The following is a 25753-nucleotide window of genomic DNA, read 5'->3' as shown; positions in this document are numbered from 1 at the left end:
CCAGGAAAGAAATTCACGCCTCACAAGAAGATGCTGGCTCGCTACCCCCTCGCAGCGGAGCGAAGTAAAAATTGGGAAACACCCCCACCAGTGGATTCGCTGGTTGCGCGGCTCGTGGTATCCTCCTCTCTGCCGGTAACTACCGTCACGTCTCTGAAAGAACCGACGGATAAGCGTGTGGAGGGTTGTTTAATGGCAATTTACACCCTAACTGGTGCTGCGCATAGGCCCACCATTGCAGCGACATGGGCTGCAGAGGCTGTTGAAGCGTGGGCTCAGGAGCTGGAGGCGGAGTTGCCGTCTAATGCTTCTGATCATGCTAGACAATGTCTGTCTTATATTGTCACAGCTTCTCATTACATTAAGGAGGCAGCTTCTGATGCCGGTATTCTGGCGGCCAAGGCTTCTACTACGTCCAATTTGGCTTGCTGGATTCTCTGGTTACGGTACTGGTCTGTGGATCTGGATTCTAAGAAAACCCTGGAGGTACTCCCTTTTAAGGGAGACATTCTTTTCGGAGAAGACCTCAACAAGATAGTGGCTGACTTAGCTTCTGCTAAAACAGCATTTCTACCTTGTACTGCTCCTTCGGTGCCGAAGGCTAAGAGTACTCCATTTCAGTCCTTTCGTCCTTCAGGGTAAGCAAAAGGTCAGGCGTTCCCGAAACAGGTTCGCACTTCCAAACCCAATAAACACAAACCCAAACGGGCCTGGGCTGCCTGTCAGCCTGCTTCCAAAACTGACAATCCTGCCGCGTGACGGGGCGGGTCTCCTTCTGGGGGATCCCAGGGTGGGGGGCCGACTTTTAGGGTATACCCAGGAATGGTTGAGGACCACTTCTGATGCCTGGGTACTGGAAGTCGTCACTCGAGGTTACGCCGTATCCTTCAAGAATTGTCCCCCTCGATTTTGCCTGACAGACGTCCCTTCGGATCAGGTGAAGGCAAAATATCTTCATTCGGTGGTACAGTCCCTCCTGGACACAGGAGTAGTCGTACAGGTGCCTCTGGCTCAGAGAGGCAAGGGGGGTACTATTCACCGCTGTTCCTAGTCCCGAAACCGAATGGGTCATCCTGGCCGATTCTCAACCTCAAATCTTTGAACAAATTTGTGAGGGTTTCCAAGTTTCATATAGAAACTCTTCGCTCTATTGTTCTGGCCTTGGAACCTGGGGATTATATGGTCTCCCTGGACATACAGGATGCTTACCTGCATATTCCTATTGCAGTGTCACATCAGCAGTACCTGAGGTTTGCGGTTGGCAACCTCCATTACCAATTTTGGTCGTTACCGTTTGGTTTGACCACGGCTCCGCGAGTATTCACCAAGGTTATGGCGGTAATGACGACTGTACTCCGCTGTCAGGGGTCAGGATCCTACCGTACCTGGACGACTTGTTGATCCTGGCAAATTCCCCAGAAATTCTCCTACGCCATCTGGATCGGACTATTCAGTTCTGCAAGCCCAGGGGTGGCTCATCAACTGGAAGAAATCTTCCCTGGTCCCTGCTCAGAGCATGGTGCACCTGGGGGCGTTGTTGGACACTCACAACCAGTGGTTGTTCTCATCTCAGGAGAAAGTCCTGAAGCTTCAGGACAGGATTCGATGCTTCCTATCTCGTCCGCAACTGTCGATACATACGGCAATGCAAGTGCTAGGTCTCATGGTGTCGGCTTTCGTCATGGCGGAGTACGCTAAATTCCATTCCCGCCCTCTGCAGATGCTGATTCTTGCCAAGTGGGACAGCCTGCCTCACCGGATCAGGTCTCAAATGATCTCCTTGTCTCCGGAGGTCCGTATGTCACTGAGCTGGTGGCTTCAGGACCAACGATTGAGCAGGGGTCGTCCCTTCTGGATCTCCAACTGATTCCTTCTGACGACGGATGCCAGTCTTAGAGGTTGGGGCGCGGTGTTGGAGCAACACTCTCTTCAGGGTTGGTGGACCAAGGAGGAGTCTCTTATCCTGATAAACATTCTGGAATTGCGGGCGGGTTTCAACTCATTGAATTTGGCCCAGCATTTAATACAGAACAGACCTGTTCAAGTACAGTCGGACAACGCCACCACGGTGGTGTACATCAATCATCAAGGCGCACTCGAAGCCGCATGGCATTGAGGGAAGTATTACGGATTCTTCAGTGGGCGGAACGCCATCTGCCAGCCATATCGGCAGTGTTCATTCTGGGGGTCCTAAACTGGGAAGCGGACTTTCTCAAGTCGTCATGACGTACACGCCGGACAGTGGAGCCTCCATCCAGAAGTGTTTCAACTCCTAATGGACAAGTGGGGCCTTCCAGATGTGGACATGATGGCGTCTCGACACAATCACAAGGTTTCGGTCTTCGGAGCAAGGACAAGGGATCCTCAAGCAGCGTTCGTGGACGCACTGGCAATTCCATGGAACTTTCGGCTGCCATACGTGTTCCCTCTGGTGTCACTCCTGCCCAGAGTAATAAGGAAGTTCAAGCAAGAAGGAGGAATCCTACTTCTGATCGCTACAGCGTGGCCCAGACGGCATTGGTTCTCAGACCTTCAGGGTCTCTCCATAGAGTGTCCCCTTCTACTTCCACAGCGTGCAGATCACCTCGTTCAGGGCCCCTGTGTATATCAGGATTTAGCCTGACTGGCTTTGACGGCGTGGCTCTTGAAGCTTCCGTCTTAAGGGCCAAAGGATTTTCTGAGGCGGTCATTCAAACCATGTTGAAGGTCCGGAAACAGACTTCTGCTCGGATTTATCATAGGGTCTGGAATTCTTACTTTGCTTGGTGTGCATCTAACAATCATGACGCTTACAAGTTTAGTACGGCCAAACTTTTGGCCTTTCTACAACAGAGCCTGGACTTGGGCCTTTGTCTGGCCTCCATCAAGGTTCATATTTCTGCATTGTCTGTTTGGTTCCAGAGAAAAATTGCAATTTTTCCTGATGTTCATGCATTTACTCAGGGTGTGTTGTGGATTCAACCTCCTTACGTCCCACCTGTGGCTCCTTGGGATTTGTCGGTGGTTCTGGAGGCGTTGCAAGGGGCTCTGTTTGAGCCTCTTGAATCTGCAGACCTTAAGTGGCTTTCTCTTAAGGTGTTGTTTCTGCTGGCTATTGCCTCTGCCAGACGGGTGTCGGATTTTGGTGCTTTGTCCTTTAAGTCACCATATCTGATTTTTCACCGTGACCGGGCGGTTCTTAGAACATGTCCCGGGTACCTACCTAAGGTGGTGTCGTCTTTTCACCTTAATCAGGAGATTGTGGTTCCGGCCTTTGTCTCTCCTGTATTGTCTTCCAAAGAGCTGTCTTTGGATGTGGTATGGGCTCTCCGTATATCTATGTGAAGAGAACTACCTCCATCAGGAAGTCGGATTCTCTCTTTGGTGGTCATTCCGAGTTGTTTGCTAGCTGCATTCGTTCGCTGTGCAGCGATTATGCTAAAAACCGGCACTTCTGCGCATGCGCGACGTACTATTACAACGAATTATGTCGTTTCACACAGGGTCTAGCGAAGCATTTCAGTCGCACTGCTGGCCGCAGAGTGATTGACATGAAGTTTTCAGGGAGTGTTCGAAAAAACGCAGGCGTGACAGGAAATACGCAGGCGTGGCTGGGCGAACGCAGGGTGTGTTTGTGACGTCAAAACAGGAACTGAACAGTCTGAAGTGATCGCAAGCGCTGAGTAGGTTTTGAGCTACTCTAAAACTGCACAAAAAAACTTTGTAGCTGCTCTGCGATCCTTTCGTTCGCACTTCTGCTAAGCTAAAATACACTCCCAGTGGGAGGCGGCATAACTTTTGCACGGCTGCAAAAAACTAGTAGCGTCCGAACAACTCGGAATGACCACCTTTGTTCTGTTTGATTTTCACAAACGTGGCAGGCCTGCTCACAAGCTAACCCTGGCCAGATGGATTAGAATGGTAATTGCACACGCGTATGTATAGGGTGGCCTTCCAGCTCCTGCTACCATTAAGGCCCATTCTACTCGGTCTGTTGCACCTTCTTGGGCGGCCCGCCGTGGTGCGACCCTTGAACATTTGTGCAAGGCGACTACGTGGTCCTCAGTGAACACGTTCATAAGGTTCTCTGCCTTCGATACTTCCGTTCCCAGGATGCTTCCTTTGGATGCCGGGTTCTTGTGCCCGCTACAATGCGTCCCCTCCCATAAGGAACTGCTTTAGGATATCCCCAATGTCATTCCCTGTGGAGCCCAGTGTTCCCCGAAGCAGAAAATGAGATTTATTGTAAGAATTTACCGTAGTTAAATCTTTCTGCGAGGTACACTGGGCTGCACAGGGCGCCCACTGTGACGCACTTAGCTTCGTTGGGTTGGTATGGCATTAGCCGCCGACTACCTGTCGTGAGTATGTGGTGTATGTGGCTACTAACAGTTGTCGTCTCTTTTGCCTGCTACTGCATTCGACTGGTTAATAAAAACTGAGCTCCTGTGCACGGAGGCAGGGTTATAGAGGAGGCGACGCTATGCATTCTGGGAGAAGGTCAAAGCTTTGAGCCTGTTGGTGCCTCTGATCAAGATCCTACTCTACACCCCAATGTCATTCCCTGTGGAGCCCAGTTTACCTCGCAGAAAGAGATTTAACAACGGTAAGTTCTTACCATAAATCTCGTTTTCCTATCCTTCATATGCATGACTTCCCCGTACTTCGCAGATAAACACCCCTGGTTCCTTTGTAGCACACTGCCCCTGTTGCCACAGTATCTATTATACAAGCATTCAATGAGAATGGACATATTACATATGTTAGGTTAACTTCATTTAGACCACTTTTATCATTTGGGATATATATTTTTTCTAAAGGATCATTTTCTGTCCTTCCAGCAATCCCTTCTCCGGACTCTAAGAATGCCAACCTCTATTTCTTTGATGTTGTACATCAGGCCAACACTATATTTCATTTATTTGATAAACAATTCAACGATCATCTCATGCCTTTAATTAGGTGAGTTTCCTTTCTTCCTGTCTTGTTGTATGAGATATACTGATATCATCAAGTTGGAACGCTATGAACTTTCTCCCTGTTTCTCTGCAGCTCTTCTCCGAAACTGACAGAGTGTCTGCAGAAAAAGAAAGATATCATCGAACAAATGGAAGTGAAGCTGGACACTGGTATAGACAGGTTAGAGAACACCGTGCCTTACTGTGCAGATTGTCTAGCCGAGGCAGGCGACCTGTGCCCAGGTGCTGCTGCCTAGAATTCTATAAAAGCTGTAAAGCCATCGGTCCCTAAGTGAAGTGAAGTTAAAAAAAAAAAAAAATCCTTTTTTTTCTCATGTATACAGGACACTAAACTGTATGGTTGGTCAGATGAAGCAGATTTTGACTGCGGAGCAGAAAAAGACTGATTTCAAACCTGAGGATGAGAATAATGTATTAATTCAATACACTATGGTAAGTACTGTGACATATTCAGGTCTACTGTCCTCATGGTTCCAGGAAATTAATGATAGTAATTCACGGCAATCCCAGTAAAGATTTATTTCTCTAACGTCCTAAGTGGATGCTGGGGACTCCGTAAGGACCATGGGGAATAGCGGCTCCGCAGGAGACTGGGCACATCTAAAGAAAGCTTTAGGACTAACTGGTGTGCACTGGCTCCTCCCCCTATGACCCTCCTCCAAGCCTCAGTTAGATTTCTGTGCCCGACGAGAAGGGTGCACACTAGGGGCTCTCCTGAGCGTCTTAGTGAAAGTTTTAGTTTAGGTTTGTTATTTTCAGTGAGACCTGCTGGCAACAGGCTCACTGCATCGAGGGACTAAGGGGAGAAGAAGCGAACTCACCTGCGTGCAGAGTGGATTGGGCTTCTTGGCTACTGGACATTAGCTCCAGAGGGACGATCACAGGCCCAGCCTGGATGGGTCCCGGAGCCGCGCCGCCGGCCCCCTTACAGAGCCAGAAGAGCGAAGAGGTCCGGAAAAATCGGCGGCAGAAGACGTTCCTGTCTTCAATAAGGTAGCGCACAGCACTGCAGCTGTGCGCCATTGCTCTCAGCACACTTCATACTCCGGTCACTGAGGGTGCAGGGCGCTGGGGGGGGCGCCCTGAGACGCAATAAAACATGATAAAAATACCTTACATGGCAAAAAATACATCACATATAGCTCCTGGGCTATATGGATGCATTTAACCCCTGCCAGAATATACAGAAAAACGGGAGATAAGGCCGCCGAAAAGGGGGCGGAGCCTATCTCCTCAGCACACTGGCGCCATTTTCCCTCACAGCTCAGTTGGAGGGAAGCTCCCTGGCTCTTCCCTGCAGTCACTACACTACAGAAAGGGTTAAAAAAAGAGAGGGGGCACTAATTAGGCGCAGTATTAAAACATACAGCAGCTATAAGGGGAAAAACACTTATATAAGGTTATCCCTGTATATATATATAGCGCTCTGGTGTGTGCTGGCATACTCTCCCTCTGTCTCCCCAAAGGGCTAGTGGGGTCCTGTCCTCTTATCAGAGCATTCCCTGTGTGTGTGCTGTGTCGGTACGTTTGTGTCGACATGTATGAGGAGAAAAATGATGTGGAGACGGAGCAGAGTGTCTGTAACAGTGATGTCACCACCTAGGGGGTCGACACCTGAGTGGATGTACTGTTGAAAATTACGTGACAGTGTCAGCTCTGTATAAAAAAAACAGTGGTTGACATGAGACAGCCGGCTACTCAGCTTGTGCCTGTCCATACGTCTCATAGGCCGTCAGGGGCTCTAAAGCGCCCGTTACCTCAGATGGCAGATACAGACGCCGACACGGATACTGACTCCTGTGTCGACGGTGAAGAGACAACCGTGATTTCCAGTAGGGCCACACGTTACATGATTGAGACAATGGAAAATGTTTTATACATTTCTGATAATACGAGTACCACCAAAAAGGGGTATTATGTTCGGTGAGGGAAAAACTACCTGTAGTTTTCCTGAATCTGAGAAATAAAATGAGGTTTGTGATGATGCGTGGGTTTCCCCCCGATAACAATTGATAATTTCTTAAAAAGTATTGGCTGTATACCCTTTCCCGCCAGAGGTTAGGGTGCGTTGGGAAACACCCCCTAGGGGGGATAAGGCGCTCACACGCTTGTAAGAACAAGGGCTCTACCCTCTCATGAGATGGCCGCCCTTAAGGATCCTGCTGATAGAAAGCAGGAGGGTATCCAAAAATGTATTCACACACATACTGGTGTTATACTGCGACCAGCAATCGCCTCAGCCTGGAGGTGCAGTGCTGGGTTGGCATGGTCGGATTCCCTGACTGGAAATATTGATATCCTAGATAAGGATAGTATATTATTGCCTATAGAGCATTTAAAAGATGCATTTCTATATATGCATGATGCACAGCGGAATATTTGCCGACTGGCATCAAGTATAAGTGCGTTGTCCAATTCTACCAGTAAAATGGTCAGGTGATGCGGATTCCAAACGGCATTTGGAAGTATTGCCTTTGAAAGGGGACATTTGGGGTCGGTCTTTTAGACCTGGTGGCCACGGCAACAACTGGGAAATCCACGTTTGTACCCCAGGTCGCCTCTCAAAATAAGACGCCGTATTATCAGGCGCAGTCCTTTGTTGGCAAGCGGACAAAAGGTTCCTCTTTTCTGCTCGTGACAGAGGGAGAGGAAAAAGGCTGAAGAGATTACCCAGTTCCCAGGAACAGAAATCCTTTCCCGCCTCTGCAAAGCCCTCAGTATGACGCTAGGGCCTTACAAGCTCAGGCACGGTGGGGGCCCGTTCTCAATGAATTTCAGTGCGCAGTGGGCTCACTCGCAAGTAGACCCCTGGATCCTTCAGGTAATATCTCAAGGGTACATATTGAAATTCGAGACGTCTCCCCCTCGCCGTTTCCAAAAGTCGGCTTTACCGACGTCTCCCTCTGACAGGGAGGCAGTTTTGGAAGCCATTCACAAGCTGTATTCCCAGCAGGTGATAATCAAGGTACCCCTCCTGCAACATGGAACGGGGTATTATTCCACACTATTGTGGTACCGAAGCCAGACGGCTCGGTGAGACCGATTCTAAATCTAAAATCTAAAATCTTTGAACACTTACATACAGAGGTTCAAATTCAAGATTGAGTCACTCAGAGCAGTGATTGCGAACCTGGAAGAAGGGGACTACATGATGTCTCGGGACATCAAGGATGCTTACCTTCATGTCAAAATTTACCCTTCTCACCAAGGGTACCTCAGGTTATGGTACAGAACTGTCACTATCAGTTCAGACGCTGCCGTAGGGATGGTCCACGGCACCCCGGGTCTTTACCAAGGTAATGGCCGAAATGATATCCCTTCGAAGGAAGGGAATTTTAGTTATCCCTTACTTGGACGATTCCCTGATAAGGGTAAGATCCAGGGAACAGTTGGAAGTCGGTGTAGCACTATCTCAGGTAGTGTTGCGGCAGCACGATTGGATTCTCAATATTCCAAAATCGCAGCTGGTTCCGACGACTTGTCTTCTGTTTCCTAGGGATGTTCCTGGACACAGTCCAGAAAAAAGGTGTTTCTCCCGGAAGAGAAAGCCAGGGAGTTATCCGAGCTAGTCAGGAACCTCCTAAAACCGAACCAAGTCTCAGTGCATCAATGCACAAGGGTTCTGGGTAAAAATGGTGGCTTCCTACGAAGCAATCCCATTCGTTAGATTCCACGCAAGAACTTTCCAGTGGAACCTACTGGACAAATGGTCCGGGTCGCATTTTCAGATGCATCAGCGGATAACCCTGTCACCAAGGACAAGGGTATCCATCATGTGGTGGTTGCAGAGTGCTCATCTTCTAGAGGGCCGCAGATTCGGCATTCAGGACTGGGTCCTGCTGACCACGGATGCCAGCCTGCGAGGCTGGGGAGCAGTCACACAGGGAAGGAATATCCAGGGCTTAGGGTCAAGCCTTGATACATCACTTCACATAAATATCCTGAAGCTAAGGGCCATTTACAATGCTCTAAGCTTAGCAAGACCTCTGCTTCAAGGTCAGCCGGTGTTGATCCAGTCGGACAACATCATGGCAGTCACCCACGTAAACAGACAGGGTGGCACAAGAAGCAGGAGGGCAATGGCAGAAGCTGCAGGGATTCTTCGCTGGGCGGAAAATCATGTGATAGCACTGTCAACAGTATTCATTCCGGGAGTGGACAACTGGGAAGCAGACTTCCTCAGCACGACCTCCACCCGGGAGAGTGGGGACTTCACCCAGAAGTCGTCCACATGATTAAAAAACTCGACAGGTATTGCGCCAGGTCAAGAGACCCTCAGGCAATAGTTGTAGACGCTCTGGTAACACCGTGGGTGTACCAGTCAGTGTATGTGTTCCCTCCTCTGCCTCTCATACCCAAGGTACTGAGATTGATAAGATGGAGAGGAGAAAGCACTATATTCGTGGCTCCGGATTGGCCAAGAAGGACTTGGTAACCGGAACTTCAAGAGATGCTCACGGAGGATCCGTGGCCTCTACCTCTAAGAAGGGACCTGCTCCAGCAAGGACCCTGTCTGTTCCAAGACTTACCGCGGCTGCGTTTGACGGCATGGCGGTTGAACGCCGGATCCTGAAGGAAAAAAGGCATTCCGGATGAAGTCATCCCTATCCTGATCAAAGCCAGGAAGGATGTAACCGCAAAAACATTATCACCGCAATTGGCGAAAATATGTTGCGTGGTGCGAGGCCAGTAAGGCCCGACGGAGGAAATTCAACTGGGTCGATTCCTACATTTCCTGCAAACAGGAGTGTCTATGGGCCTGAAATTGGGGTCCATTAAGGTTCAAATTTCGGCCCTGTCAATTTTCTTCCAAAAAGAACTAGCTTCAGTCCCTGAAGTTCAGACGTTTGTAAAAGGGGTACTGCATATACAGCCTCCTTTTGTGCCTCCAGTGGCACTTTGGGATCTCAATGTAGTTTTGGGTTCCAAAAGTCACATTGGTTTGAACTACTTAAATCTGTGGAGTTAAAATATCTCACATGGAAAGTGGTCATGCTGTTGGCCCTGGCCTGGGCCAGGCGCGTGTCAGAATTGGCGGCTTTATCCTGAAAAAGCCCTTATCTGATTTTCCATTCGGACAGGGCGGTATTGAGGACTCGTCCTCAGTTTCTCCCCAAGGTGGTTTCAGCGTCTCACCTGAACCAACCTATTGGTGGTGCCTGCGGCTACTAGGGACTTGGAGGCCTCCAAGTTGCTAGACGTTGTCAGTGCCCTGAAAATATATGTTTCCAGGACGGCTGGAGTCAGGAAATCTGACTCGCTGTTTATCCTGTGTGCACCCAACAAGCTGGGTGCTCCTGCTTCTAAGCAGACGATTGCTCGTTGGATTTGTAGTACAATTCAGCTTGCACATTCTGTGGCAGGCCTGCCACAGCCAAAAATCTGTAAATGCCCACTCCACAAGGAAGGTGGGCTCATCTTGGGCGGCTGCCCGAGGGGTCTCGGCTTTACAACTTTGCCGAGCAGCTACTTGGTCAGGAGCAAATACGTTTGTAAAATTCTACAAAATTGATATCCTGGCTGAGGAGGACCTGGAGTTCTCTCATTTGGTGCTGCAGAGTCATCCGCACTCTCCCGCCCGTTTGGGAGCTTTGGTATAATCCCCATGGTCCTTACGGAGTCCCCAGCATCCACTTAGGACATTAGAGAAAATAAGAATTTACTTACCGATAATTCTATTTCTCATAGTCCGTAGTGGATGCTGGGCGCCCATCCCAAGTGCGGATTGTCTGCAATACTTGTACATAGTTATTGTTACAAAAATCGGGTTATTATTGTTGTGAGCCATCTTTCAGAGGCTCCTTTGTTATCATGCTGTTAACTGGGTTCAGATCACAGGTTATACGGTGTGATTGGTGTGGCTGGTATGAGTCTTACCCGGGATTCAAAATCCTTCCTTATTGTGTACGCTCGTCCGGGCACAGTATCCTAACTGAGGCTTGGAGGAGGGTCATAGGGGGAGGAGCCAGTGCACACCAGTTAGTCCTAAAGCTTTCTTTAGATGTGCCCAGTCTCCTGCGGAGCCGCTATTCCCCATGGTCCTTACGGAGTCCCCAGCATCCACTACGGACTATGAGAAATAGAATTATCGGTAAGTAAATTCTTATTTTCTAGCAACAAACAAGTTATTTAGAGGAGCATATTAGTTGTTTAGAATATAAGACAACAGGTACTGCTTTCACTGTATTCAGAATGAAAATCAAGCTGCTTGCCTTCTGATATCTGATACTCCCTATAGTCTTCTGATGTGGCTGGCACCATATTTATGGAGGGTCAGCCTCAGCTTGCCCCTGGTTTTATCTTTACCACATGGGAAACATGGTCACAGCAGCCTTTCACGTCTACCCAGCAGTGAAGCCCACACAGGAGGACACATATTAACTTCTGCTCTCTCTGGACATTGTATCATCTTCATTAACTGAGAGAGGGGGGAGGGGTCTATTTTGGTAGCCTAATATGGTACTTGTCCTCACTTTTCCTACCTGTGTTCCCTTTTCTGAGTGTGCAAAGCTTGGCTTTCAGGAGGAGTCCACGGCCCTCCACCTTGCTGGTACACGGTTACATCTGTAATAAATGGTCTGCAGGTGTCTATTTTACTGACATCTTTGAGCAAGATGCTGGTGATGGAGCCTAAAGCTGGCCACACACTGACAGCAGCTTGGAATGATGATCGTGCTGAGTTTGAGAGCAAACGATAATCTGCTTTGAGGGTGAAAATTAAATAAAATGAAAGAAAAAGGTTGTCACAACTAATTGGTTAAATCAGATACTGTATGTTTGATTTAACCATCCCAGACAGCTGGTTATCGTTCCAGTATAAGGAGAATGTTGGAAGTTTTTTCCAGCTGAATGACTTTCAACTCAAAAGTACGTGTACACTCTTTTCCTCATTCTATGGGTGGAATTCAAATGTTTGAAAAGTCGCTTGGGTGTCTGTTTTTTCCTATCTATTATATAGTAAAAAACAGACTCCCAACTTACTTTTCAAACATTTGAATCACCCCCTATATCTTTTAAACAGTTGTGCCCATTCACACCCCACCTCCCCCCAATTTTAGGATAACCCATCACTAGGCTTTTCCAGCCTGGCAAACTTCAAGTCCCAGCTGGCCCTGTTTGTGTCAATTGAGGACCAAGATGTAAATCTCGCGTTTGTGATTCTTAAACCATTCACCATTTAACCTTTCTTTATAAACAGGCTTGCTCCAAGGTTTGCCTTTATGTTCGAAAGCAAGTGGAGAAGATCCGTAATTCAATGGATGGGAAGAATGTGGACACCGTTCTCCTGGAACTGGGATTGCGGTTCCATCGCCTTATATACGAGCATCTGCAGCAGTTTTCCTACAGCTCAATGGGAGGCATGCTTGCCATCTGCGATGTTGCGGAGTACAGAAAGTGCGCCAAGGAATTCAAAGTGTGTATTTAATCGAAGACTACTGCCTTTATTTCTTCCACTAAACATTAGCGCTTTCTGTGTGACTGGATTATCCCGATCGAAAAGTTTTTTATTTTGGGGGATATCCAAATATCAGCAAAAAATGGCTGTTTTTGTTTCGCTTGCCAGAGGCAGGTGAAACAAAATCTCTGATAAGCCACTCGTCGCGACGGTTTTTCAGAGACAAAACTATAGCCTGGGGCGAATCCATTAGCCACGGCTAATTGAATACCTCTTTATCAATGGTTTATAATACTTATTCATTATTATAAATTTCTAACTAATACTATTATTAATGTACTGCATGATAATCTTTATTTTTTGGACACACAACAAGAATCCCAGCAGACGTCAACAGAAGATTATTTCTCTAACATCCATAAGGGATATTGGGGGAAACTAGTACGATGGGTTATAGACGGGGTCCAAAGGAGCCGGTGCACTTTAAATTTCTTCAACTGGGTGTGCTGGCTCCTCCCCTCTATGCCCTCTACCACAGGCAGTTTAGAAAAAAGTGCCCTCAGGAGAGGATGCACATCTCTGCAGCTCCAGAGAGTTTTCTTCAATTTAAATGAAAACTTTTTTTTTGTAGGTATATTGTCTTGGCAACAGCATACCTGCCCTGTGGGAGTTTGGAAATTGGGGGGGGGGCGGTCACTGGCCTTGCGAGGTGCAGAGCCGCTTCCCCGTTGCAGGGCCACCATCCTGAGGGGCTGTTTGTTCAGCGGGGCACTGCGCCTTGGCAGTCACAGCCACAGCACGCTGCACACTCCTAACGCTGCCTGAAGATGACATCGGTGGTGAGTACACACCGGGGACCCCGCTGGGAAGTCCCCGGTTCAAAGTGCGGCTGACCATGGACGCGGCGTACGGGACCCTTCCTGGGGGGTACCGCTAGGTTCTGCCGTGTGTACACTTGTGTGAGGTTTTTAAGCTTATTTGGAGACTTTACCAGTATAAATTATATGTACAGCTCCGGTGCCATTGGAGGGGGCAGAGCTTCCTCAGAGCGGGACCAGCAGCGTTTTGGCACCTTCCTCTGCTTACAGCAGCCATCAACAGCACACACTCATCCCACTCTCCTCACATACAGTAGGGCAAGCTTGCATGATAACTGTCTGTGTGTATGTTTTTGTACTTACTGTGAAATATGGGTAAGCACAAGCTGTGCGTATCTGTCACATCAGATTCTGTTCATTATATAATGTTTCCTGTGAGCATTGCAGTCAGTCTTCACAAATTGGTGAAGAGGTTGGGGGAGAGGGTACAGAGCCACACTGGTTAGGGTCTCTTAAAACTATGATGTCAGATACAGTATGTCATCCCAGATCACTGCTAATGTGCAGAAAACTCAGCTACTGCAACAAGCTGTTGCAGATTTAGCTGCTGGGGCTGATGCACAGCCCTCCCCCTCCCCCCTCTCTCATGCAGGTCCCCAGAAGCGTGGTTTACCTGCTCTGCTCTCTTATACAGATGATGATATACAAGTTGTTTTGGATCCCGATTCTACTCAGGGTATTGAACCCCTCATTTTGGCTATAAGGGATGTGTTATTGCTCCCTCTAGAGGACGCTACTTCACAGCAGTCGTTTTTCTTACAAAACAAGCCCAATGTCACTTTCCCTGAATCTCCAGAGTTGATGACTTATTCAAACAGGCCTGGAAAAATTCAGACAAAAAATTCCAAGTGTCCAAAAAGCTTTTGCGCACTTTTCCGTTTGCTCCTCAAGGTAGAACATTTTGGGAGGAACTGCCTGGGGTGGATGTCTCAGTCTCTCGCCTGTCTAAGAAGGCGGTGCTACCTGCCCCGGGCTCCTTTACCATTAAGGATTCTGGGGATAGAAAGAGAGACACTACCCTAAAATCTATATACACTGCAGCCGGCCTTTCACAAAGACCGGTCATTGCGGGTTGCTGGATGACCCGAACCGCTCACTCTTGGGCCACACAAATTCAGGGGGCCCTCTCGGGGGATATGCTCTGTTACCATGGTAACCCTCCTGAAGCACATTCAGGACACTACCCATGTCCCATGTGATTCCCTCAAGGAGATGGTGAACATAAATGCTCGGACGTCAGCCATGGCAGTGTCGGCGCGCAGGGCCTTGTGGTTGCGTCAGTGGATTGTGGACGCAGAAGCCAAACATATTGTGGAGTCCCTCCCCTTTTCGGAGGAATGGCTTTTTGGTTTTGAGTTGGATGCATGGATTTCCAAGGTTACTGCTAGGAAATACATGTTTCTCCCTTCTGAGGCCCCGCCGGCAAGACGTTCGTATCTGGGACCATCTGTCCAGTCCTTTCAGTCTCGCACATTTCGATCGAAGGCCAGAGGTGCCTCCAATGCGCCTAGAGGCACCAGAGGTAAGTCCAGAAAACCTGCAGGTACCAGTTCTCAGGACCAGTCCACCAGTTCTGCTTCCACTAAAGCCTCAGCATGACGGTGCCCACCCACCCCGAGGGTATCTCGAGGTGGGAGCTCGACTACGTCACTTCAGCCACGTCTGGGTGACCTCCTGCCATGATGCCTGGGTCAAGTTTCTCAGGGCTACAAGCTGGAGTTCGACAGTACTAAGCCCCCCCCCCCCCCCCATCCCCCCCAACGATTTTTAAAATCAAGCTTACCAGCTTTGAAGGATATGTAAGTTACATTACAACAGGCTATCCGAAAGTTGGTCCAGTCCCACGTCATATTCCAGTACCACTGCCGCAACGCGGCAAGGAGTTTTACTCAAACCTGTTTGTGGTGCCAAAGCTGGACGGTTTGGTCAGACCCATTCTGAATCTGAAATCCTTGAATCCTTATTTGAGGATGTTCAGGTTCAAAATGGAATCCCTGTGAGCAGTGATTGCGGGCCTGGAAGAAAAGGAATTTACAGTCTCCTTGGATATCAAGGACGCCTATCTCCATATTCCGATTTGGCCTCCACATCAGCCTTACCTGCGGTTTGCCCTGCCGGACGATCACTTCCAATTCCAGGTACTGCCCTTCGGCCTGGAAACAGCCCCGAGGGTATTCACGAAGGTGATAGTGGAGAGGATGCTTCAACTCCGGGTCCAAGAGATCAACGTGGTCCCTTATCTAGGCGATGTTCTGATAAAGGCAAGATCCAGGGAGCTTTTGTTGCTCCATATCAACCGTGCCATCCGTCTACTGTCTGGCCATGGGTGGATTCTCAACTTACAGAAGTCCCACCTGGAGCCAATTCAGAGGCTCCTGTTCCTGGGGATGTAGCTGGATACTGTGGCCCAGAAGGTGTTTCTACCAGAGGACAAGGCGACAGCACTTCAGGAGATGGTCTGCATGGTGCTCCGCCCTGCTCGAGTGTCCGTACATCTCTGCATAGGATTGTTGGGAAAGATGGTTGCCTCCTACGAGGCAATCCAGTATGGGAGGTTCCATGCCAGAACGTTTCAGTTGGATCTCCTGAGCAAGTGGTCCGGATCACATATCCAGATGCACCGGATGATTCAGCTGTCACCTCAGGCCAGGATTTCCCTCCTGTGATGGCTACAGTCCTCAAATCTCCTGGAGGGCCTCGTAAGGCGTGGTATGCGGATCTTCTGGACATGTCCGTCCAAGATCCTTGGCCTCTACCACTCATGAGCGATTTTCTTCAACAAGGACCGTTCGTCTACCCAGACTTACGGCATCTTCGTTTGACGGCATGGAGGTTGAGCGGAACATCCTAGCTCACAAGGGCCTTTTCAAGAAGGTCATTGCAACCATGGTTCAGGCCAGGAAACCTGTGATGTCAAACCGCTATCATCATATCTGGAGGAGATACGTCTCGTGGTGCCTGCCTGCAGAGTTTCACTTGGGTCGTTTCCTACGTTTTCTGCAGGCTGGTGTGGATAAGGGCTTACGTCTGGGTTCCATTAAGGTCCAAATTTCAGCTCTCTCCATTTTCTTTCAGAAGAAATTGGCAGTGTTGCCAGAGGTTCAGATCTTAAAAAGGGGTACTCCACATACAACCTCCTTTTGTGCCGCCCACAGCACCCTGGGATTTGAATATAGTGTTGAAATTACAGTCCTCCTGGTTTGAACCTCTGATGACGGTAGAAGACAAGTACCTCATGTGGAAGACGGTGATGTTACTGGCCCTGGCTTCTGCTCGACTTGTTTCAGAATTAGGGGCCTTATCGTGTAAAAGTCCCTACTTGACAGAGCAGAGCTCCAGACTAGACAGCAGTTCCTGCCGAAGGTTGTCATCTGAATCAACCTATAGTGGTTCCGTCCAGTTCTGACGCTTATGCTCCTCCGGAGGTTTTGGATGCTGTGCGTGCCTTGAAGATATATGTCAAGCGTACAGCTCGGGTCAGAAAGACTGATTCCTTGTTCATGCTCAATGATGCGCTGAAAGAGAGTTGCCCTGCTTCAAAGCACTCCATTGCTCGTTGGATCAGGCTTACTATCCAGCAAGCCTATGTGTCGGCAGCCTTACCTGTTCCTAAGTCTCTAATGGCCCACTCTACTAGATCAGTGAGCTCTTTCTGGGCGGCTGCCCGTGGAGTCTCGTCCTTTCAGCTATGCCGAGCTGCTACCTGGTCGGGGAAGAACACTTTTGTGAAGTTCTACAAATTTGATACCCTGGCCAAAGAGGATACCCAGTTTGGGCAGGCGGTACTGCAGCAGTCTCCACACATTCCCGCCCGTTCTGGAAGCTTTGGGTCGTCCCCATCGTACTAGTTTCCCCCTATATTCCTTATGGATGCTAGAGAAAATAGGATTTTAATACCTACCGGTAAATCCTTTTCTCATAGTCCATAAGGGATATTGGGCGCCTGCCTCAGTGCGTGGTCTTTTCTGCAGGTTCTTGTTCTATAATTACCTGTTCAGCTGCTGCTGTTGATGTTATCAGCCGTTACTGGTTGTTGTATGTTAGTGGTGTGCTGGTGTGTAGACCTCACCACCCTTTCTGTTATCATGTTCCTTCTCTCATATATGTCCTTTCTCTTTCGGGCATGTTTTTACCTATAACTGCCTGTGGTAGGGGGCATAGAGGGGAGGAGCCACCACACCCAGTTGAAGAAATTTAAAGTGCACTGGCTCCTTTGGACCGCTATACCCCATCGTAGTAGTTTCCCCCAATATCCCTTATGGACTACGAGAAAAGGATTTACCGGTAGGTATTAAAATCCAATTTTATGACAATAGGAATTATATCTATTTACTGTCCACACCCTTGATATTCTGCTATCCCACTTAGCAACAGCAGTATGTCACACACTTCCCACTGATGATTACGGACACAGTAAGTTAGACATTCCTCCATATTATTGTAACTTAGATCCTCCCAAAAGTTTGTTAAGAAATGTTTTTTTATAGGCTGTAAAGGTCCTTATTACTAAAACCAGTTAGACGCCTTTGTACATGCGCACCAGGTCCTTTGAGAGACTGTTGGCATTGGGCGTCTTTGAATCCGAAAATGTGTCTTAGTCACACCAGGAGACAGGTTTATTTGATATACGACACTTGCATATCTTTGTGCGACTCTGAATCTGTATACGCAATCGTGGCTTTTTTCCATAGCAAGTTCCATTGTGATATGTGTACAAATGTCGCATATCAGATTAATCAACACAGTCCTCTGGTGCGTCCTAGTCATATCACGTTGCCACTGAGATGCATTTTCGCCAAAAGAGTCTCACTTGACCTTGTGGCCCACTCACGCTGCATGGTATATTGAGGCTAGTTGTATGATGACACGTTTATGTATACAGATCATTTTTTTTCATAATGTCACAAGCTGGCGGTTTAGAAGACCTTGAATAGGAGAAAAAAACAACCAACAATTGCGCATACAACCCCACACGTGCAGCCCAGGTCAACTCAAAATGGTTCACCACATCATAAACGATACATGCAATAGAATGGAGAGAGACCCAGTGGCGCAAATAGGGTTAACCAATATGAGATGATAAAATACAGTTCTCTTTAAAAGGGATAATAAATTCTTTCCAGGACTGTCGTTTTCCTTTCAAGGATTCCACTCCAAAGAAATACCTCGAACAGGGAAGAAAAATATATCCTTAGTGCAACACTGTTTTATCTGAATACGTCACAATTTTAACATATGATGTCGCACTCACATTTTATAAATATTATATGTGCTCATCATCCTCCACATATGTATTTTCTTCTTTCACCGCAGTATATGAAATTCAAGAAGGAAAATATATTTAGTGCAACACTGTTTCTTAAAAGCAGAAGAAATTTATTAATGTTACACTCACAAGATTTAAAGGGTTCACTACGATATGCCGGCGGTCGGGCTACCGGCGACCTGCATACCGGCGCCAGGAGCCCGACCACCGGCTTACCGACAGTGTGGCGAGCGCAAATGAGCCCCTTGCGGGCTCGCTGTGCTCGCCACGCTACGAGCGCCACCCTATTAAATTCTCCCTCCAGGGGGGGGTCGTGGACCCCCACGAGGTAGAATAAGTGTCGGTATGCCGGCTGTCGGGATCCCGGCGCCGGTATACTGTGCGCCGGGATCCCGTCAGTCGGCATACAGAAGACCACCCCATTTAAAAAGAAACAAAGCATGTAGAGCCTCCTCAGAGGATCATATGACTCTCACGACAGAGGGATTTGGAGCCAGCCGGTCCAACCGCCAAAAGGGTCAGCGTCCCCACGATATTCCAGGAGGAAGTCCAAAGTCCAAACAAGGTCTACCTGCTTGACCAGGCTCTACATGCTTTGTTTCTTTTTAAATATTGTGAGTGTAACCCTGTAATAAATTTCTTCTGCTTTTAAGAAACAGTGTTGCACTAAATATATTTTCCTTCTAGAGTTTCATATACTGCGGTGAAAGAAGAAAATACATATGTGGAGGATGATGAGCACATATAATATTTATAAAATGTGAGTGCGACATCATATGTTAAAAGTGTGACGTATTCAGATAAAACAGTGTTGCACTAAGGATATTTTTTTCTTCCCTGTTCGAGGTATTTCTTTGGAGTGGAATCCTTGAAAGGAAAACGACAGTCCTGGAAAGAATTTATTATCCCTTTTAAAGGGAACTGTATTGTATCGTCTCATACTGTTTAACCCTATTTGCGTCACTGGGTCTCACTCCTTTCTATTGCAGGTTAAGAAGACCTTGCCACACAGCGATTGCTCAGAGCCACTGGCGTAATGGGACTCCTTACCCTGAACTTGATTGTGGTTTTAAGCTGCTTCCACACAGGCTTAGAGCTCTTTAATTCCAACTTTATTTACTAATTTATTGATAATGAGCCCATTGATTTTATTAGATTATTATTAGACATTACACTGGTTTCATGCTGCAATATCAATAACAGTATCATAGTGTATTGCCAACAATAGATGTATTTAATAATCACATACATTGGTTTCAGGCAGGAGCTCTAACTTCTGCTGGGAAGTGAAAAGGGGACTATTGCCATATATTTCATTTACTTGTTCCTTGTTGCAGAATAATAATGATTAAATAAGAAACAAATACAGTGTTTAATGAAAGGTCTGCATACCATTTCTAACAATATGTTTAATTGCACCACGTAAGAAGCAGCTTTATTAGATTTCAGAAAGAGATCATGCATTTGTCAGACCTGATATGTGTGCACCTGGTTTTTACCCCTAAAGTGTCTGACTCATTGTTCTACTGTCGCAGATTCCTCTCGTGCTGCAGCTTTTTGATACCCTTCACTCCCTCTGCAACCTTCTGGTTGTGGCCCCGGACAACTTAAAGCAGGTTTGCTCTGGAGAGCAGCTGGCCAGCCTGGACAAGAACATCTTACACTCCTTTGTACAGCTACGAGCGGACTACAGATCCTCACGCCTTGCCCGACACTTCAGCTGAAGAGCTTACCACAGAGACGAATGTGTATCTGCCTATGCCAAGTTGTAACTCGAAAATAGCACAGGAGCCCATTCCTTCATACATAAAGGTTGCTTTAGTCTCTACAGCCCAGTAGCACTGGCTTTAGGATGGTAGTGCAGCTATATATAACTTGCTCCTTCTGCCTCGTAAGAGCAATTCTTAGGTTGTGAAGATACTGTTAGGTGTGTTCTTAAAGTAGAGTTAACACTCCTTTCATGTCTGTACTTTGAAAAGAGTTTGTTACTACAGTGGGACACACTACTTATTGCCTAATTGGCTAGCAGGTTCATTTTTAAAGAGACTAAAGTACTTCTTTTAAGTAGGGGGAAGTGTTTTGCTTCTTCTTGTGTATTGTGATGCCAAGACAGGTTATTTAATTCCAAGAGTTATACGTGAGGTTTCCCACATCGTGGGTATAAAATGTTATATCCCTAGCTGGGCCTGGGATGGAATTCCACAAATGTACTACCTTCAATACAATTATAATATTTACCATTTTCTAATTGACCGTTGTTGACTTGCACTGATCTGAGATGTCCGTTTTGTTACATTTAGTGAACTGGATCTCCTGTAATCCCCTTTTACATGTTAAAATTCCCCTGACCTTGTGATTTCCCGTCACGACCCTTAAGAAAGCCAATTTAAATCGTACATATTCAGAACTGTGTTTTATCCCAATTCACCATTAACTTATTTGTACAGAGCATTAAGCTAGATTAGTTCATCTAAATGATTACGCTTCTGTCTTTTATATATGTGTGTTTTGTTTGTTTACCAGTTGTCTCCCAGAATTGACAGATGATACAAATCTATTTTGATCAGTGGATTAAATTGCGGAATAGTGGTTTTGGTATTTTCATGAAAGGTTTGCCCTGGGATCTGTTTTCATTTGCAAGTTTAATACAAGAATTGTTTTTCAGCTATTTTGCAAATAAACCCGTTGCTTCTGTGGCGGGTGATTGTAATTTATGTCCCCCTGTATTTTATTGCAACATAAAATTCCCATGTTATCTACAGCTTAGAACCGAGAAAGGAAACAGAATTCTCCTTCTGTGTACAGCACTAACCGAGAAGTATATTTATATATTATTGTCTTCTATCAGTCACGCAGACATGTGCAGGTAAACCGTGGCATCCAAGCTCTGTCATTACTAACTGGCATAAAGGATGATAGGGGTTGGGTACAATATACCGGCATTCAGGATCTTGACTGTCACAATCCCAACAAATTTTGGTGAGCATTTTAACCCTAAACCCAACTCTAAGACCTCCCCTGCAGCCTCACCCTAATTCTTAATCCCGTCCCATTTAGCAGCCTTACCCTAATTGTCCCTCTAGTGCCTAACCCTAATTATCACTGTCGGGATTGTGATCGTCCGGATTCCTCTGCCAGGATTGTCAACGTCAGGATTCCTCTGCCAGGATTGTCACCATCAGGATCCTGACTACATCCCTCTCAAAGGTTATATTGTTTCATATGGGTATTTGCGATATATAGAATGACATGTTATGAAATGTATAGGGTGCACAAATCTAATGCTGTAAAGCATCCACATACAGGTCTGTTGGACATTTTCGTGGAGTAAATATCTTTTTTTTTTTTTAATTGGTCTTTGTCCACAAAGCGCTTATAACAGGTTTAGCTCTTATAATATGTATCTGAAGTAGAGATGGCAGCCACTGTTTTAGATTTCATTTGAATATTTGTTCCAAAAAGAATAAACTGATTAGTTAAAAAAAAAAACATTATTAAAGGAGAACTCTACCTATATTATTTTTCTTTAATAACCTCGCCTACACCAATTATTGAGAATGACGTTCAGAAGATATTCCCTCCCATGTACCAGGCATTGAAACCTGTTTCTTGTTAAAACAGCCAGTAGAATTCTGAAAGTAACCTGCAGCTCTCCATTGGCTATTTAGTGTCCGCATTCAAATGGCTCGCACCTGTTAGCTTACTAGAATTCTCAGTTGCTGGTGCTGACCAGCGTCTGCCGAGCCACAGGATTCCGTGGGATGGAGGGAGGGTGGTTTTTTAGTAAGAAAATACTATTATGGGCAGTGTTTAATGATGCTAAATCATTATGTTGACATTGTAGAAATGTTGACAGCCAACATGTTGACATTCTCAGAATGTTGAGAGTAAGGTTTAGGCATTAGGTGGTTTGGTGTGGGGGGTGTTGGGATAGTGTGGAAATACTTACCGGAAGGTCAGGGATCAGAGTTTTAACCCTGAAGTGAAGGTCACATGACTGTTGGGACCTGGAAAATTTCACTGGAGTCAACAGGAGAAGGTCACCACTGGGTGTCGACATTATGACCATGTCAACATGATGAAGGCCAACATTGACTGTCGACATTTCATACCCAACCCGTTTAAAGATGGTAGCACTCTCTTCAGTCTACTTGTATGGCTATGCTGCTTATTTGGCCACAAATGACAACTTTGATCATTGTACCAGACAATGTTTCCCATCAGCCAATGGGTCATTGGCCGATGACCACTCAGCACATTAATAAATCTTTTCTCGTCCATACAGGTTTTTTTTTTTATCAGATAGATCATTTTTCTAAGCAAATTCTGACCTGTTTTGTCCATGATGACCACATTGCCCATTATAATTGCTGTGTGTGGGCACTTTGAGATGAATAAGTTTTGGTGTTGAGGTGATGGGGGGGCACATGCAAGCCCACAAGAATGTTTTCATTGTCTATTAACTGTCAAATAGTTTTGGTAAAGTTCTCCCAAAAGTCTGTGCATGTGTTTTACAAAAGAGAGTGCGACTTTGACAAAACTTAGTGTTACATTTTTATTTATTTTTTAACTACTGCCAAACATTGTGTGTTGTCCTTCCAGTTTTTAACATCCCAAAGTCTTTTTGAGTTGTGATCTCGCAGATCCCAAGAGAATATAGTCCACATATTCCACTTCATTAGAGCTGGATAAAGTGGCGCTTTTTACTTCATATAAAGTTAATGTATTGAATCAACAGGTTCGGGGACAGACAGAAGCGGCTTTGTCCAGAAGTGGACAATCCATTTCTCCTGGGGATGGTATCAAAATCCCGGCAGTCACCATCCCAATGGTTAGAATGCTGACAGCAGAATCCAGACGGATCCCTCTAAGTATTTTAAACATAACGTCCTCTCCCACAGCCTAAGCCTTAACCCTCCACAGCCTAACCCTAACAATCCCCCCCACATCCTAACCATCCCCCACACAGCCTAACCCTAATCATCCAACCCTCCCCTTAGTGTCTGACCCACACCCCAGTAGTTACTGTTAGGGTTCTGACAGCCATGATTTTGCTGTCTGTATTCTGACTGGTAATCCTAACTGCCGGGAACCTGCCCTCATACCATCTTCTGCTAAGTGAATAACACCAAATCAATAATGTCTGTAAGATATTTGTGTATTATAGATCTCAATAAATAACTGAGAGTTTTGTGGTCATTTTAATTTGAGATGTCCTCATTGTTATGGTAGTATTTTTTCGAAACTTCCGCTCTCAAGACAGATTTTGCGTTTTCAAAAAAATTGTCAGCTTTGAATGTAGCTCTTGCTTACAAAAGGGAAAGGGAAACTTTTTTTAACATCTAAATATTTTGATCTATTTTTTAAATGTGTTGTAGCCTCAAGGTGGCGGTCACGAGACAAGTGGCTGCATTTGCTCACCTTTAAAAAAAAAAAAAAAAAAAAAAAGTTTTGATATAAATTCAAATCTCACCTTTTCTGAAATATTTAGTCAAAATAGTAACACAATGTATGTAGATACAGCTGGGCGTACACATGCAGATAAAATACTTTTTCCCATTACTACCCCTGTGATGGAAAATGGGAAATGTCTGTCGACCAGCTATTGTAGGCCATACATGGCCCTAATGCGGCCAATTTTCAACTTAGAGAATATTGCATCGGTCATGCTGGACGATCCGCCATGCCCGACCAATCCATATTTTTGGAACGGTCACCCACATCCACTCTAAAATTATCTGGGCAGTTTGCCTTTATCAGGCCAAATAATTGTAGCGTGTATGCCCCGTATTAGGCAGCAGGTTGAAATAAAAGGTGGGTCTCTGTTTTGACTCCTATTTTACAGTTGTATAAAATGTATTAATTTCTTAATATACAGATTTTTTTTCGGTGGTACCCGCTCTTAATTTTCTTTTGTGCAATATCTCCTTTTGCCTGCTAAAAGGGCAGCAACAAAACTGTACAATAACTGTTTGCAGTTTTGACATGTAACATTTCCTGTCAATAAATAAATTCTTTTATGTTCTCTGTTTTAAAATGCTTGTCTTAAGGTTGTTATTACATTAGGTCTATATTGAAACCAGCATCAAGAGATGGCATGTACAGTGCTGTAATATTTTTACTGATGGCATGTACAGTGCTGTAATATTTTTACTAAGACTATGCAAAGCGGCCTAATCAGATGCCAAATAATACCTAATACAAAGGAAACCACTAATCCATCAGGCAGCGTTTTCTTCAAAATATGCATCTTTCACCTCTCGCTTGATAACAGATATAACCTTTTTTTTTTTTTTTTTTAGAAAACAATGACCAATATGGTTCGGTCATATAGTGAAGCAACTGACCCCACACTTATAGTGTAGTTTTGTCTTATTAACATGATTATGTACCGTCAACTTGTATGCACATCTGACTTAGGGTAAACGCCTGAACATCGGGCCTGTGGTTGTGACGAATTCCCTTCGGCCCAGACCATGCTCTATTGCCTGTACACACCATGAAGATGTAATGAAAGACTGAACGATCAATGTTCCATCCTTCATCAATATACATGGCGCCGCATGCGATATCATCCGGTTTGACCATGCAGCACAGCTGACTGAAAGATATAGCATGTGACTGTGGGAGCGCGCAAGTTGTGGGTACACATTGTATGATCCAGCCAATATGTCGTTCCAATTTGGCTGGACACAACATATCATACCAACATCATTGATGTGTGTACCTGCCATAACACATGTTAGAATTATTGCCATGCTGTACAGTACATTTTATCCCATTGCCCGTTTGTGTTGTCTGCCTCACAGCTAGACTGTGTGAATCAATCAACTACAATTCTGACCACTGGCATTCAGGAAAAGAGGCTGTAATCAAATCATTAATACAATTGCTTTATTTTCTGAACTTTATTAGAAATGTTACTTAATCTGATTGGTGGTTTTGACAAATCGACTCCCAATAACTTCACTCCATGAAAGTGACTTAGCCAGCCAATTCTGCATCACACGTCAGATCCTAATTATATTTCTCTTCTTAACATGTTTATCCTTTAAAAAGCTATAATATAGTTTGGTACTGGGCGGCATGTGGCTCTTGGTCCTAAGTGGTTGCTGCAGATTAGATCAAGATCAGAACGGGTGGTCTTCAGTTTGCCGGCTTTCGGGGTCTCGGCACACAGTATACCAGCTCCGTGCCAAGCGCAGTGAGCCCGCAAGGGGTTCATTTGCGTTCGCCACGCTGTCGGTATGCCAAC

General features: G+C 46.1%; 1 protein-coding gene across 1 annotated transcript in view; it reads left to right on the top strand.

Annotated features, from left to right (window-relative positions):
- EXOC5 (exocyst complex component 5) overlaps positions 1-24535 on the top strand; it is a 127599-nt gene extending 103064 nt beyond the window's left edge. Inside the window, exons 14-18 of the mRNA XM_063947977.1 lie at positions 4821-4941; positions 5032-5118; positions 5282-5390; positions 12157-12372; positions 20034-24535. Of these exons, the coding sequence (XP_063804047.1) occupies positions 4821-4941; positions 5032-5118; positions 5282-5390; positions 12157-12372; positions 20034-20222 (722 nt within the window). The 3' untranslated portion in view covers positions 20223-24535. The remainder of the gene's footprint in view (positions 1-4820; positions 4942-5031; positions 5119-5281; positions 5391-12156; positions 12373-20033) is intronic.
- The last annotated feature ends 1218 nt before the right edge of the window (positions 24536-25753 follow it).

Source organism: Pseudophryne corroboree, chromosome 12 (assembly GCF_028390025.1).
Source record: "Pseudophryne corroboree isolate aPseCor3 chromosome 12, aPseCor3.hap2, whole genome shotgun sequence".
In the NCBI taxonomy this organism is placed as follows: domain Eukaryota; kingdom Metazoa; phylum Chordata; class Amphibia; order Anura; family Myobatrachidae; genus Pseudophryne; species Pseudophryne corroboree.
This window is presented reverse-complemented; position numbering and strand designations above follow the sequence as displayed.